At 50.3% G+C, this 12,051-nt stretch overlaps 1 protein-coding gene across 1 annotated transcript in view; it reads left to right on the forward strand.

The window, feature by feature from the left end:
- Nucleotides 1–12,051, forward strand: part of LOC116941771 (lipoxygenase homology domain-containing protein 1-like) — a 109,763-nt gene that overhangs the window by 41,789 nt on the left and 55,923 nt on the right. Inside the window, exons 6-13 of the mRNA XM_076066704.1 lie at nt 4,709–4,881; nt 5,295–5,381; nt 6,265–6,397; nt 7,467–7,618; nt 8,742–8,820; nt 9,365–9,440; nt 10,540–10,616; nt 11,686–11,717. Coding sequence (XP_075922819.1) covers nt 4,709–4,881; nt 5,295–5,381; nt 6,265–6,397; nt 7,467–7,618; nt 8,742–8,820; nt 9,365–9,440; nt 10,540–10,616; nt 11,686–11,717 — 809 coding nt within the window. The remainder of the gene's footprint in view (nt 1–4,708; nt 4,882–5,294; nt 5,382–6,264; nt 6,398–7,466; nt 7,619–8,741; nt 8,821–9,364; nt 9,441–10,539; nt 10,617–11,685; nt 11,718–12,051) is intronic.

A 12,051-nucleotide genomic window follows, 5' to 3' on the forward strand; every position in this document is an offset into this window, starting at 1 on the left:
TGGTGACATTTCGCGCTATCAACACTCACCGGGCCCCTCTAGGGCTGGTACTACACCCACACCATCGTGGTATCCGTGATGTCGTTACACCGCACGCCGTGCCTCTCTAAGGCCGGCACTGCACGTTGACATCCCGCGATGTCACTACACATGAGAGACGGAGAGAGTTAGAGAGAGCGGGAGAGGGCTGTGATTGAGAGAGTGTGTGTGAGAGAGTTGATTTAAAATGAAGTATGTGGCTGTAAGGAGGTGATAGGCTATACGGGGGATCTTGCACCGTGGTTCTTCATGTGTGGTAAGCGTTCAGTTAAATGTTATCTTATTGTAAAGTTATACAGTAATTTGTATTTCTCGTGTAAAAAAAATGTTGTTCAAGAATGCCACATTTTGGATCTGTAACGTTCCACAGCTTTCAACATGGGAGGGGGTCAATGGGGGAAAACGGTGATCGTTTAACGAGTGTTCGTTTACCGAGCACATTTCGAGGAACGTATCTCGCTCGTTAAGCGAGACGACACGCCTGTACGGAACTCATCGGCTGACTGCTGATCTGGAGCAGTGGCGACTGTGTGTGCATGGGGAATTGGTGCGACGCCCCACCGACACATTACCTTTAAAAAATATAAATGTTAAAATAAATAAACTGTTACATATAAAAAAAATAATTCCAACAGTGTGAAAAATATATTCAATGTTATGTTATTTGGTCATTTTAAATCCGTTCTGCAGAATCAATTCAAAATCAATAACTCCACGTGTGTGAGGCGGGGTCTCGCTGAGGGGCGGCCTCTCATTGGCCGATTCAGCCCCCCCCCCCCACCGTAGAGGGGCGGGGTAAGGGGCTGGGTCCCTCTTACAGCCAATCACAAGCTTATATTTGCACACGGCCCTGCCCCCATTCGCGGGTGAGGGGTGGGGATTGGGCGCAGTCTCCCAAACGAACGTGCAAGCGAGGCCTCGGCAAGGTAAGGTAAAAGGTAAAAACAACGAGCCTACCTTTACCTTACCTTTTACCTTACCACAATACAATCACTCTACCCTACCTTTTACCCTTCAGCAGGTAAGCTTAAAGGTAAAAGGTTAAAAGCAACGAGCCTACCTTTACCCGACCTTTTACCCTTACCCCATGCAAATTACCCGATTACAGGGTAATTACTGGGGTACTACACATGAAAAGGGTTTATAACAGGTAAATGCTAGGTAGAGCGCTTTAATCATATAGAATACTTTCGATGATTCCAATTTTACACGCTTGCTTTTAACTCACTCTGTTGTCGTTGTCATTGTTGTATCTTCAAATCTTGTAACTCAATTTTAACCCACTTCCCAATGTGGTATTGACTGCGAACTTGGTATACTTATGTCATACTGATGACAATACTATATTCTATCATTACAAATAAAGTAAAAATATTTTTAAATATTCTTTTTTATGTTATGTTTCGGCTTGGGTCTAATTGTCCTCTGTCAACTGACGTTGGCTGTGATTGGCCACGGTCCCTTACGTTATGGCAAGCTTCGGGGTCACTTTCTGGAGTCGTGGAGTTCTGCCATTACTCGCACATTTCATTAAAGCGTGTTTTTAAAAGTTAAAAAAAATATATTACTTATTAAATGGAGGCCACGGACTGTGCCACGGAGCTTTTAGCGGTAAACAAGGCACCGTATTTAGCGGGTAATACTTCACGCTACCTTTACCCTACCGGGTAATTCTTCTGCACTACCTTTACCCTACTACCCTTTACCTTACCCCTTGGCATGTCGACACCTTTACCCTTTTACCCGGTAAAAAAGGTAAATTACCTTACCTTGCCGAGGCCTAGTGCAAGCGGATCCCGTTTCTAGTTAATTAGTTAAGAGTTTTTATTTAAAGCTTTTGACTGCAGGGATTCATATTCTTGGTTCTTTTGGTAAAGTCATGTAGAAGGGAAACAATAAAATAATAAATATATAAAACAATAATTTTTTTACGACGTTTCGACTGCAACAGAAGCAATCATCATCAGGTGTGAAAACCACAGCAAGAAAATTTGAAAAAAGTGGAGGTTTTTTTTAACGTTAGCACCACGGTGAGCGATTTGGCAGTTATTCAGATGGACGAGTCCATCTATGTTCGGAAAAGAGGAGGGGGGAGACGAAAATAATGGATGCGGTCTGAAAGCCACCGTAAGCGTGAACAATCAATTAAGACCCGAAATGGTTTATCAAATCCTTCCAATGATTGCTAAGCCAGAATCCATCTTTTCGGTTGAAATTGTCTATGTGTTTGTATATGTGGATAGCCTCATGAACGAATCTGTCATGGTAGCCAGATGGCTTGCAAAGAACATCTGTCTTGGAGAAGTCAATGTCATGTGAGCCTACTTAATTATAACAGTGATCTGCCACGGCCGAGGTGTTGGTCCTACCGTGTTTAAGGTCTGCTTTGTGTTCACGAATGCGGTCCAAGACATGTCGTTTAGTTTCTCCAATGTAACTACTACCACGGAGGCAACTTAGTTTGTAGACGCCAGGGTACTGTATGTCTGGAATCACATCTTTTACAGATGGAACCAGATCACGGATTTTATGTAATGTGTTGAATCAGACCTGGATCTTGTGTTATTATTTTATTGTTTCCTTTCTACGTGACTTTAGCGAAAGAACCAAGAATATCTTAACTCCTGTTTTGTTGCCAGAAGAAAGGGGAAAACCTATTCTCATATAAAGCTCTTGTTCACACATGTCCAGTAGAGACAGATCAGAACGTTACAACAACAATGCAAAAATACGATGGGAGTGTAAAGTATAGGAAAGGTAAAAAATATAACTTAAACAATGTATGCAATCAGAATATTTATTTATACTGGAGGAATCCGATGAGGTTTAAAGCGCTTAAATTTGAGTGCTCACATTGTAAATGTTGTGGGTTTACTCTCCAACACACCTATGTGAAGTCAGGGGCGGAGCCAGGGGGGGTGACAGGGGTGACATTCTGCGTGTAAGTGCACGACACTCGGTCTGGAGGACTCCGTGCAACTGCATTGTCAGAGTGTGTCGCCAACCGATGGCGTCTAGTTCAACAGCCTGACTCTCTAATCATTCTTGATATTAAAATTTGTTGAATGTCACCCCGGCCTGAAATCCTGGCTCCGCCCCTGTGTGAAGTAGTAACTAATTGGCACATTTTGTTCACGTGACAAACTTTACTAATTGGCTGTGTCGGGTGGTGTTCGGGTTTAACGACATTTACGCGCTCTAACCCAAAAACGTCTTTATTATTAATAATATTGGTCACGAAAGCCTACGTGTTATGAAGCTCTTGTCACAGATGTCCAGTATGGGCAGGTAAAAACGATACAACAACAAAGAATACAAAAACATGAGAGGAGTGCAGAGTACAGGAAAGTTAAACAAATAACTTCGAAAAATATATAAGCAAATAAAACGAAACTCTTTTGCTATCTCACCAGTTAAAGCCCACTGAGGTATTATCTTCTTTTTCAGAAGCGATCTGGACAAAGCGGCTTATCGTCACGTGGAAATTAATGGCAGCAAAATAATCTAAATGCGAGTCTAGGGCAAATATCTCAGTGCTGAAAATGTACCTGCACAAACTACTCAGTCGGGATCACACGTTACACACAGCAGCTGCAGCAGCATCGACACCTACTGCTCAAACTTGGCAAGACCCTTCTCAAAAGAAGATTACGTATTGAGACTCGGTGAGGTTTTTTTTTATACCAGATCAGGCCCACTGAGCTGTTATAGCTCTTTCTCAGAAGCGACCTCACAAAAAATGATAGCTCAACGAAGTTGATTATCACGTGGAAATTTACAGCAGCCGCAGCAGCATCGCCACCTGCTGTGAAAACTTGGCAAGACCCTTCTCAAAAGAATATTACGTATTCAGACTCAGTGAGGTTTATACCAGATCAGGCCCACTGAGCTATATAGCTCTTTTTCAGAAGCGACCTGGCCACAAAATGATCGCTCAACTAAGTGGATTATCACGTGGGAATGTATAGCCGCCAAATACATATATAGGCGAAGACGAATTTCGCAGAAATACTGCGAAATGTGTACGCATTGTGTCGTTTTATAATTACACAACTGACAGACACGTGGACTTTTGGTGTCCTGGGAAGGACTTAAAAGATTTCCTAGCACAAGCCACCTCGCTCACAGGAGAGTGCTGGGAAATCCAGCATAGATGGCAACCCTGGCACTCACACACACACACACATATGTGTGTGTGTGTGAGAGCGGTAGCACTTCCCCCCACAGTCTGTTAAGGCTATACGGGGGATCTTTGTAGTTGTAGCTGTTCTACAAACCCGGCAAACCGAGTTCGATTCTGGCTCCCGGACAACACCAGTGGCGATTATCCGAATCGGTCCTGGGCCCCCCCCCCTCACCTCGGTCAACTCAGCCTCAGATCTTCTACATTCATAGAATAACGACTGAGTTTAGCAAGCCATGTTCAGAGACAATGATGTCACGCAATACGACGATGTCGTGCTGTAATGCAATGAAGTAATACGCACGTCATGTGACTTCCTTAACAATGAGTACTTGGTGCAAATGTGCAAAAACCAGGGAGACAAAAGCACGCAGGCTTTCTGGTGGTGCCCGCCTTCACAGGTGCTCCCGCTGAACAGCCCTCGCCTCAGCAATCCCTTAATGGCTACACGGGGTGGTGGTGGTGGGGGGGTCTTTGTGTTTGCAGAGGGCCGTTTCAAGGTGTGGGTGAGCACGGGGGAGCTGGCCGCCGCCGGCACGGACGCGCGCGTCTCCGTGACGTTGTACGGGGAGCGCGGGCACGCGGGGCCCATCCTGCTCGGCGCTGGCAGCGGCGGCACCGGTGGCACCTTCAGCAAGGGCAGTGAGGAGGAGTTCACGGTGAGCGAAGCGCGCGTGCGAGGAGCGCTGGCGCGCCGGTTTGAGCACGCCGCTTATGGCCACCAACACCCAGTGGTGGTTCAGATATGAGTATGGTGTGCAAACATGGGAAGACAAAGGTGGCCGCGCCTCGTGCTGGCAACCCACCCCGCCCCCCCCCCCCTCGTATGCCATGGCTGGCTTTCATGGGTTCTCGCTATAACAATTGCCCCGACAGTCTGTTAAGGCTTCACGGTGGATCTTTGTCTTTTCGAGCCCATAGTGGATGGATGCACGCTAGAAAGTGTATCCAGCGCACTGGCATTAGGGTTGGTGCATCTCTGCAGTGCAACTGCTGTGCGTCGTGCGCCTACACCGTGTCTCAGTGCGTGCGTGCGTGCCTTTGTGCTGTCGTTTCACACCACATGCTGTAGGTCTCTGCCGGGAACGTAGGGGAACTCTACAAGATCCGCATCAGCCACGACAACTCCGGCGAGTCCCCGGGATGGCTCTGCCAAGCGGTACGAGTGAGGCACCGAGGGTCTCCGCGGGGCCGGCAATGCGTGTTATTGTCCTTCCCCCGCACCTCCGATTAGCACGGTTGGCGACGCACGGTGCGGAAGAAGTTCAATATATGTACAATACATACAACCCGGTTTGATTTCACACAACCGGTCAGAATTCGCGGTGGTGAGCCGGCCAGTTCTCGAGATTATCCTGGAGGCCAACAGGATAATCTGGGCGAAGTAGACAAGAGGGGTGGAGATCAGCGGAGATACTTGAGCTGGTGAAGAAGCCGAGGTGAACAACACGAGATGGACAGTAAAACTAAAAATTATAATCATAAAAAGTAATCAATCGATTTCAAAGGCAATGCAAATATTACAAGAGCATGTTTTTCGTTTGCATGTTCACCGCACTTATGTGTGGTTAATGCGGACATGATTCCTTGCAAAATGTTTATGTTTGATGTTTGAACATCTTAACACCTGTTTTATTGCCATAAAGGGTAAAACCTATTCTATACAATAATACTCATACCATGAACAAACTCCTCTTCAATTTAATCGTGACTCTGACTTTTTGACAATTCATTGCAATGGGTTCGAGAAATGATGCATTATGAGAATCGTCACGTGACTGACGGATAGCCTCAGTCACGTGATGATTGGCTACGGCGCTGCATTTTACAGCAGCGCTGTTTTGCACTGCGGCCGCCTCCTCTGCCCAGGGCCACCAAAAACGTTTTTGGGCGACCGGGGGCTAAGGTCCGGGACGAGGCCTGGGGGTCACCTCAGCCCTTTCCTGAGCCCCCCCCCCCTCTCCGGATCTGTGCTCCCGGAGCAAACTCCACCGGCCCGTTAATTTTGTTTGCCGTCACCGCCGTTGTCCCCGCGAGCCCAGGTGCGGCTGCTGGACCTGCACACGAAGGAGGAGTTCGAGATGCGCGTGAACCGCTGGCTCTCGCGAGACGAGGACGACGGAGAGATCTGCCGGGAGGTGGCGGTGCCACGGCGCACAGGGCCCGTCCTGCCCGGTACGGTGGTTGGTGTCCGCCGTCGTGGGTGGTTGGGGTGGGTGGGGGGAGGTTTGGCAAAGATAAATCTGATGCATGCACAGCTCTCTCTCTCTCTCTCACCAAGTCTGTATCATTCTAGATTTGAAGTTTTCGTGACTGCAAGGATCCATACTCTTTGGTTCTTTCGGTAAAGTCACGTAGGTGAAAATAATAATAATAAAATAATCATCAAAATGAGTTCATTTATTTTAATTTTTTCACCTACGTGACTTTACCGAAATAACCAAAGAGCAAGTCTGTATTGCACAGGTGCCACTGTATGTATGTACGTATGTTGAACTCCTTTCCCACCGTACTTCGCCAACCGCGCAATAATCCGAGGTGCGAGGAAAGGGCAACAAATGAAACACGTAAAAAAAAACACTCGGAAGGTTGCGAGTTTTAAATGCCACGCGCACTCAACCACCAGCTCCACCCGCACAGGGAGCAGCCTCTTCGCTCCGTCTGATGTTGGCCCCGCCCACTGCCCGTTGGCCCCGCCCACTGCCCGTTGGCCCCACCCACCGCTCGGGAAGCTTCACCTTTTGCCCGCATCATCAGTCGAGTGTGAGGCCATGACATTTTCAAACCCGAGACAAAATCCCGATATCCGCAGATGCTTCAGGTGGAGAGAGAGAGACAACGGGAGCAGCCTTTCTTGAAAACTGGGACTTCACAGCAAACGACACACGGACACGCACAGCACAGCACGTGCCACGTGGTCATGCACTTTTTTAAATTAATGCCCCTCATTGAAAGTGAGACCAAACAATTTCTCGTGCACATCGATGTATAATTATTCACCCCACCCCCGTGGACGATCGGGAGCATCAGGCTTTTTTTTTTTGCAAAACTTTATTTCCAGCTCGAGGCGTCTCACCGCACCTCTGCCTTGCGTCCGTGCGTGCTATAAGCCGGACATTATTACCTTCATCACCACGCACGGATCGCCTTCTCCCCCGCCCGAGCCGGCGGGAGTCGCGGCTGTATCCACGAGCTATGCTGCCCCACCCCCCCCCCCCCCCCCATGCCGGGCTGTGTTGCGCAGCGGTACGCTATGAGGTGCGCGTCACGACGGGCGAGCTGTGGAACGCCGGCACGGAGGGGCGCGTCCACGTGGCGGTGCATGGCGATCGCGGCGACACGGGGCCGCGCCTGCTGCAGCGCTCGCGGCACCCCACCTCCTTCCAGCGTGGCCAGGTGGGGGCGGGCAGTGCCCCTCGTGGGCAGCGTCGGCGTCAGTCCGGGGGACTTTGGTTTCTCGACGCGACATCGGCTGTTGATTACCAGGCCGCTCGTCGTCGTCGTCATCATCATCATCATTGTCATCATCGCGATCCGTGGGCAAATAGCCCCATAGGTGTCCACTGCACATTTCGTCATTTGTTTCCACTTTCCTCTCTGTCTTGTAGTGCCAATATGCTCAGGTCGTGCAATGTCTTCTTCCTGGCAATCTCTTCTAACGTCGTCGTCGTCGTCATCGTCAAGCCATGCTCTGTGAGCTCTTCCTCTCTTTCCGGTTCCTTCCATTTTTCCCGACAACACACTGAACATTTTCCTGCTGTTGTTCATCTTGCTACGTGTCCAGATAGTGCCAGTTTCCTTCTCGTCACTGCCTGCATCAGGTGTTATTCTACGTGCAACCTTTTTATTTGCTTCATTACTTCTACGTTGAACACTCTTTGGATCCAGCGTATGAGGCGCTAAGTTGCCGAAATCACGAAACCGAACGTCCGCAGCCGGTAGACTGGAGCAAGTGGTACGCGGCTACTGGAGATATTGACGAGGGATTCTGAATGTGGTGTACCGGGTGCACAGTTATTTAGCTGCCCACTGGCCCAGACAGACCCTGGCTGAATGTATGCACCAGTGTCGGCGCTCTTTGCGTGATCGTCAGTGATCGTCAATGCTGTTTGCGTGCCGGGCGTGTGACAACCCACCCCGCTTACGTGTGTCCGCGTGTCTCTGTGTATGTGTGCTCACCTCGCGTGGGGAGCGGTAGTGTCGCGGTTATCGCGCTTGCGCCAACGAACCCGGCGACCCGAGTTCGATTACCGCTCACGGCCAACACCAGTGACGAATATCTGAATCGGTCCTGGGCCTCGCCTAGGTCGACTCAGACTTAAATGAGTACCCGGTGCAGTGTGTAAACATTGCCACTGGGGAGACAAATGCAGCCGGGCGTGGTGCTGGCCACCCACCCCCTCGTGTACCGTGCCGGCCTTAATAGGTGTTCGCTAAAAGCACTTGCCCCAATAGTCTGTTAAGGTTATACGGGGGATCTTTGTCTTTGCACACCTCGTGTCCATACGTCCGTGTGCAGACAGACGTGTTCCGCCTGGAGGCCGTGCACCTGGGCCGCCTGCAGCGCGTGCTCGTGAGCCACGACTCCGAGGAGCCGGGTGGGTCCCGCATATCAATCCCGCTACTCCCTCCATCCTGCATCTCCCTCCATCCCGCATCTTCCTCCACCCCGCTATTCCCTCCATCCCGCATCTCCCTCCATCCCGTGTCTCCCTCCGCCCCGCGTCTCCCTCCATCCCACGTCTCTCTCCACCCTGTGTCTCCCCCCGTCTTGTGTCTCTCCATCCCGCTTCTCGCTCCTTTCTGCGTCTTCCCTCTATTCCGCGTCTCACTCCGCCGTCCCGCGTCTCCCTCTGCCCTGCATCTCGCTCCGCCCCACGTCTACCTCCGTCCCCACACAGCACTAGCTGCCTGCTGCCCTCGCCTGGTTATGCGTGAAGCCCGTGAATGAATTCGTCAATGAGAGAGATGGGGAGTCCCAGTAGAGGACAGCCGGGGAGGAGATCTGTGGAGGAAAACCGTAGGGGAGAGATGTAGAGGAGAGCTTTGGAGGAGAGCTGTCGAGGGGAGCTATAGAGGAGAGCTGTGGTCATTCTTGCCAGAAATTTGCTGCAGCGACCCGTGCCCTGACTGTGATTCCAGGCAAAGGCTGGTACCTGGAGAAGGTGGTGATCCAGGACCCGCTGGCCGACACGGAGAGCGTGTTCCTCTGCCACCGGTGAGGTCCCCGGTCGCACCCTCGAACTGTGGTCATCCTCGCAGCAGCAGCGGCTTTTGGCTGGCCATCGAACAAAGATGGTCACTGCATCGCTTTCAGATGCGCGTCTGCGGTTATCTGGAACGCTCTTCCTTCTGATATTATGAAAACCACTGGAGCTATGCACTTTTAAATCATCTAGATTGAAAACTTATATTTAGTGTTTAGTCGTTGTCCTTCGCCCGCACCTCCGATTAGCACGGTTGGCTACATACGGTGCGAAAGAAGTTCAACGTACATACATACAGATGGGGTCAGACGTGGTCAGACTGGGGATTGCGGTCGGGCTCTAGCGAAAAAAAAATCGATTCTCATGCCCGCCAAAAGTTGCATGGTTTGCGATTAGCGTGACTTTTATCCAAACTTAAGGGTGATGTGATATTTAGGATGATGGAGCAAACAAAACTTGTACAATGAGACGAAACATTGGTACCCACACGAACGAGACAGCAAAAACGAGATGATACATTGCTTTTGTATTGAACCCAGTGTAAGTCCGATGGCAACAAGAGAGAGAACATTCAGCGGACGTGCGGCCTGCGGATTGTGCCCTCTGGGCTCGTGACTCTCCCTGTAGGGAATGTATTCATATGGGGCAGTTAAAATTTCTGATTAAGTAGGGGGAAGGGGGGCAACGGGGGGGGAGGGAACAATCATTTTTAACAATTGGAATCGCAACCGCCAATCGTGACATTTCATCAGATTGCTGGGAAGTGCATCGTTGCACGCCTGCTTTACATCAGAGGGGATGCTATATAATATACCTGGTCAGGGGGGTGTGGGGGAGGGGAGCACATGCAGTGTCTACAGACTGACGCCAGCGGTGATGCTCGGCAATGTTGTTATCCTGCGAAGGTGGAACAGCGAACCCGGCGACCTGATTTGCACTCTTGGCCACCTTTAACATCTGTGACGAGCGATATCCAAAACAATTTCTGGGGCCTCCCCTGCTCCAACCTGTGCTGATCCACGTAGTGAATTATGGATAAAGGATCCGGGTTGCCCATCGCTCTTGTCACCGCCTCAACGGTGCCCACTAACGGCATGCGTGCACGCGCAGTTGGCTGGACACGGGCGAAGACGACGGGAAGACATCGCGGGAACTCAACATCGTGGATCGAACGCTGAGCGCGGCACGTACGTGTTCTTATCTTAATCATTATCATCATGATCCATGGGCAGATAGCCCTGTAGGTGTCCACTGCACATTTCCACTTTCCTCTGTCTTGTGCCAATATGGCTCAAGTAGTGCCATGTCTTTCTGGCACCAACCCCTTATGTCGTCAAGCCATTCTCTTGAGTTAGCTATTCATACAGCAGAAGTGTGATGAGATGAGTCGATGAGAAGGATGGTACTGCATGATGAATATGACGATGTGTGAAATAAACGGTGATGAGAATGACAGTGAGTGGTTAACGATGAGTGAATGTGATGGATGGGTAGGGAAGTTGGGAAAAGGGATGATGGTGGTAATGATGGGGAAAGCAGGGAGAAGAGTTTGTCTAAGCAAGGGAAAATAAATTAGTTTTAATAAAAACTGCACAACGAAGCTGATTGTGTGTGTGACACGTAGGGGCAGTTTGTCTGTCCTGTTCAGTCCACTCTCTTTGAGTGAGACCTTTAACTCCGCAGTGGTCAGCAAATGTGCTTACGCATTTCATCACCATCACCCATGATCAGTCCACTGCTGGATGAAAGCCGACCCAAGCCGTTGCAATGTCTCTAGGTCCTGCGATGTAGCGCTGTGTCTAGCACCTGCACCCGAGCCGATCTCATCGCTCCATGTCCACGGTGGACGTGCTCTCTAGGGCGCGTTCCCTTCTTTGGCTGCTGCTCCGTCGCGAAATCAAGACCACCGGCCATCACAATAATCCTTTTAGTGACGTCTCAGGCCCAAGCTCACCGACCTTTCTGAACGAACCGTTGTTGCGTGTAATTCACGCACGCCATGCGCACACACACATGCACTTTGGTCCTAAGAAAACAGGCAATGTGGAAAAACCTCCGCCACAGACACCACTGGAAGCGCTCACGACCGCATGCGGTGTTTGAGCAGAGAGACGCGTTGACGTTTTTGTAAATCCATCGGGGACGAGGATCTCTGGCCCCTTCCGTTCGTCGTATTTGTTCCATGTCATGCCTGCGTGCTGCGGGCTCTCGTGGGAAGGCTCTGACCGCGTGCGCTCTCCGTGTGCGACTCCACAGAGCAAGAGCAGGAGCTGCTTGAGAAGGAGCTGGTGAGTGCTGCGCTCGCCGCGAGGGATTCATTCACTTGCTGGGTTGGCTTCAGAAGGGCGGGCCTTAATTGTTGTTGAGTAGCGATTTGCTGTCAGTGATGTTGTCGTCAATGAGTTGCGTTGTGCTCGTTAAGTGGGGTTGTTGCGGATTTTATCGCTGTCGATAATTGCATGCACAAAAATTGCTGGAATGTCGATTGCAGTGTCGCTGAGTGTCGCGAGTTGATGGCCGAGTTTTGCAAGTTGAGAGATGAATGTCGCGAGTTGATGGTTAGAGGTCGAGCGCGTTGTCGCGAGTTGGGAGGCGGGCGGTGAGAGTTGACGGGTCGCGCTG

This window comes from Petromyzon marinus, chromosome 12, assembly GCF_048934315.1.
Source record: "Petromyzon marinus isolate PM22_M1 ecotype Great Lakes invasive population chromosome 12, UKy_Petmar_22M1.pri1.0, whole genome shotgun sequence".
Classification (NCBI taxonomy): domain Eukaryota; kingdom Metazoa; phylum Chordata; class Hyperoartia; order Petromyzontiformes; family Petromyzontidae; genus Petromyzon; species Petromyzon marinus.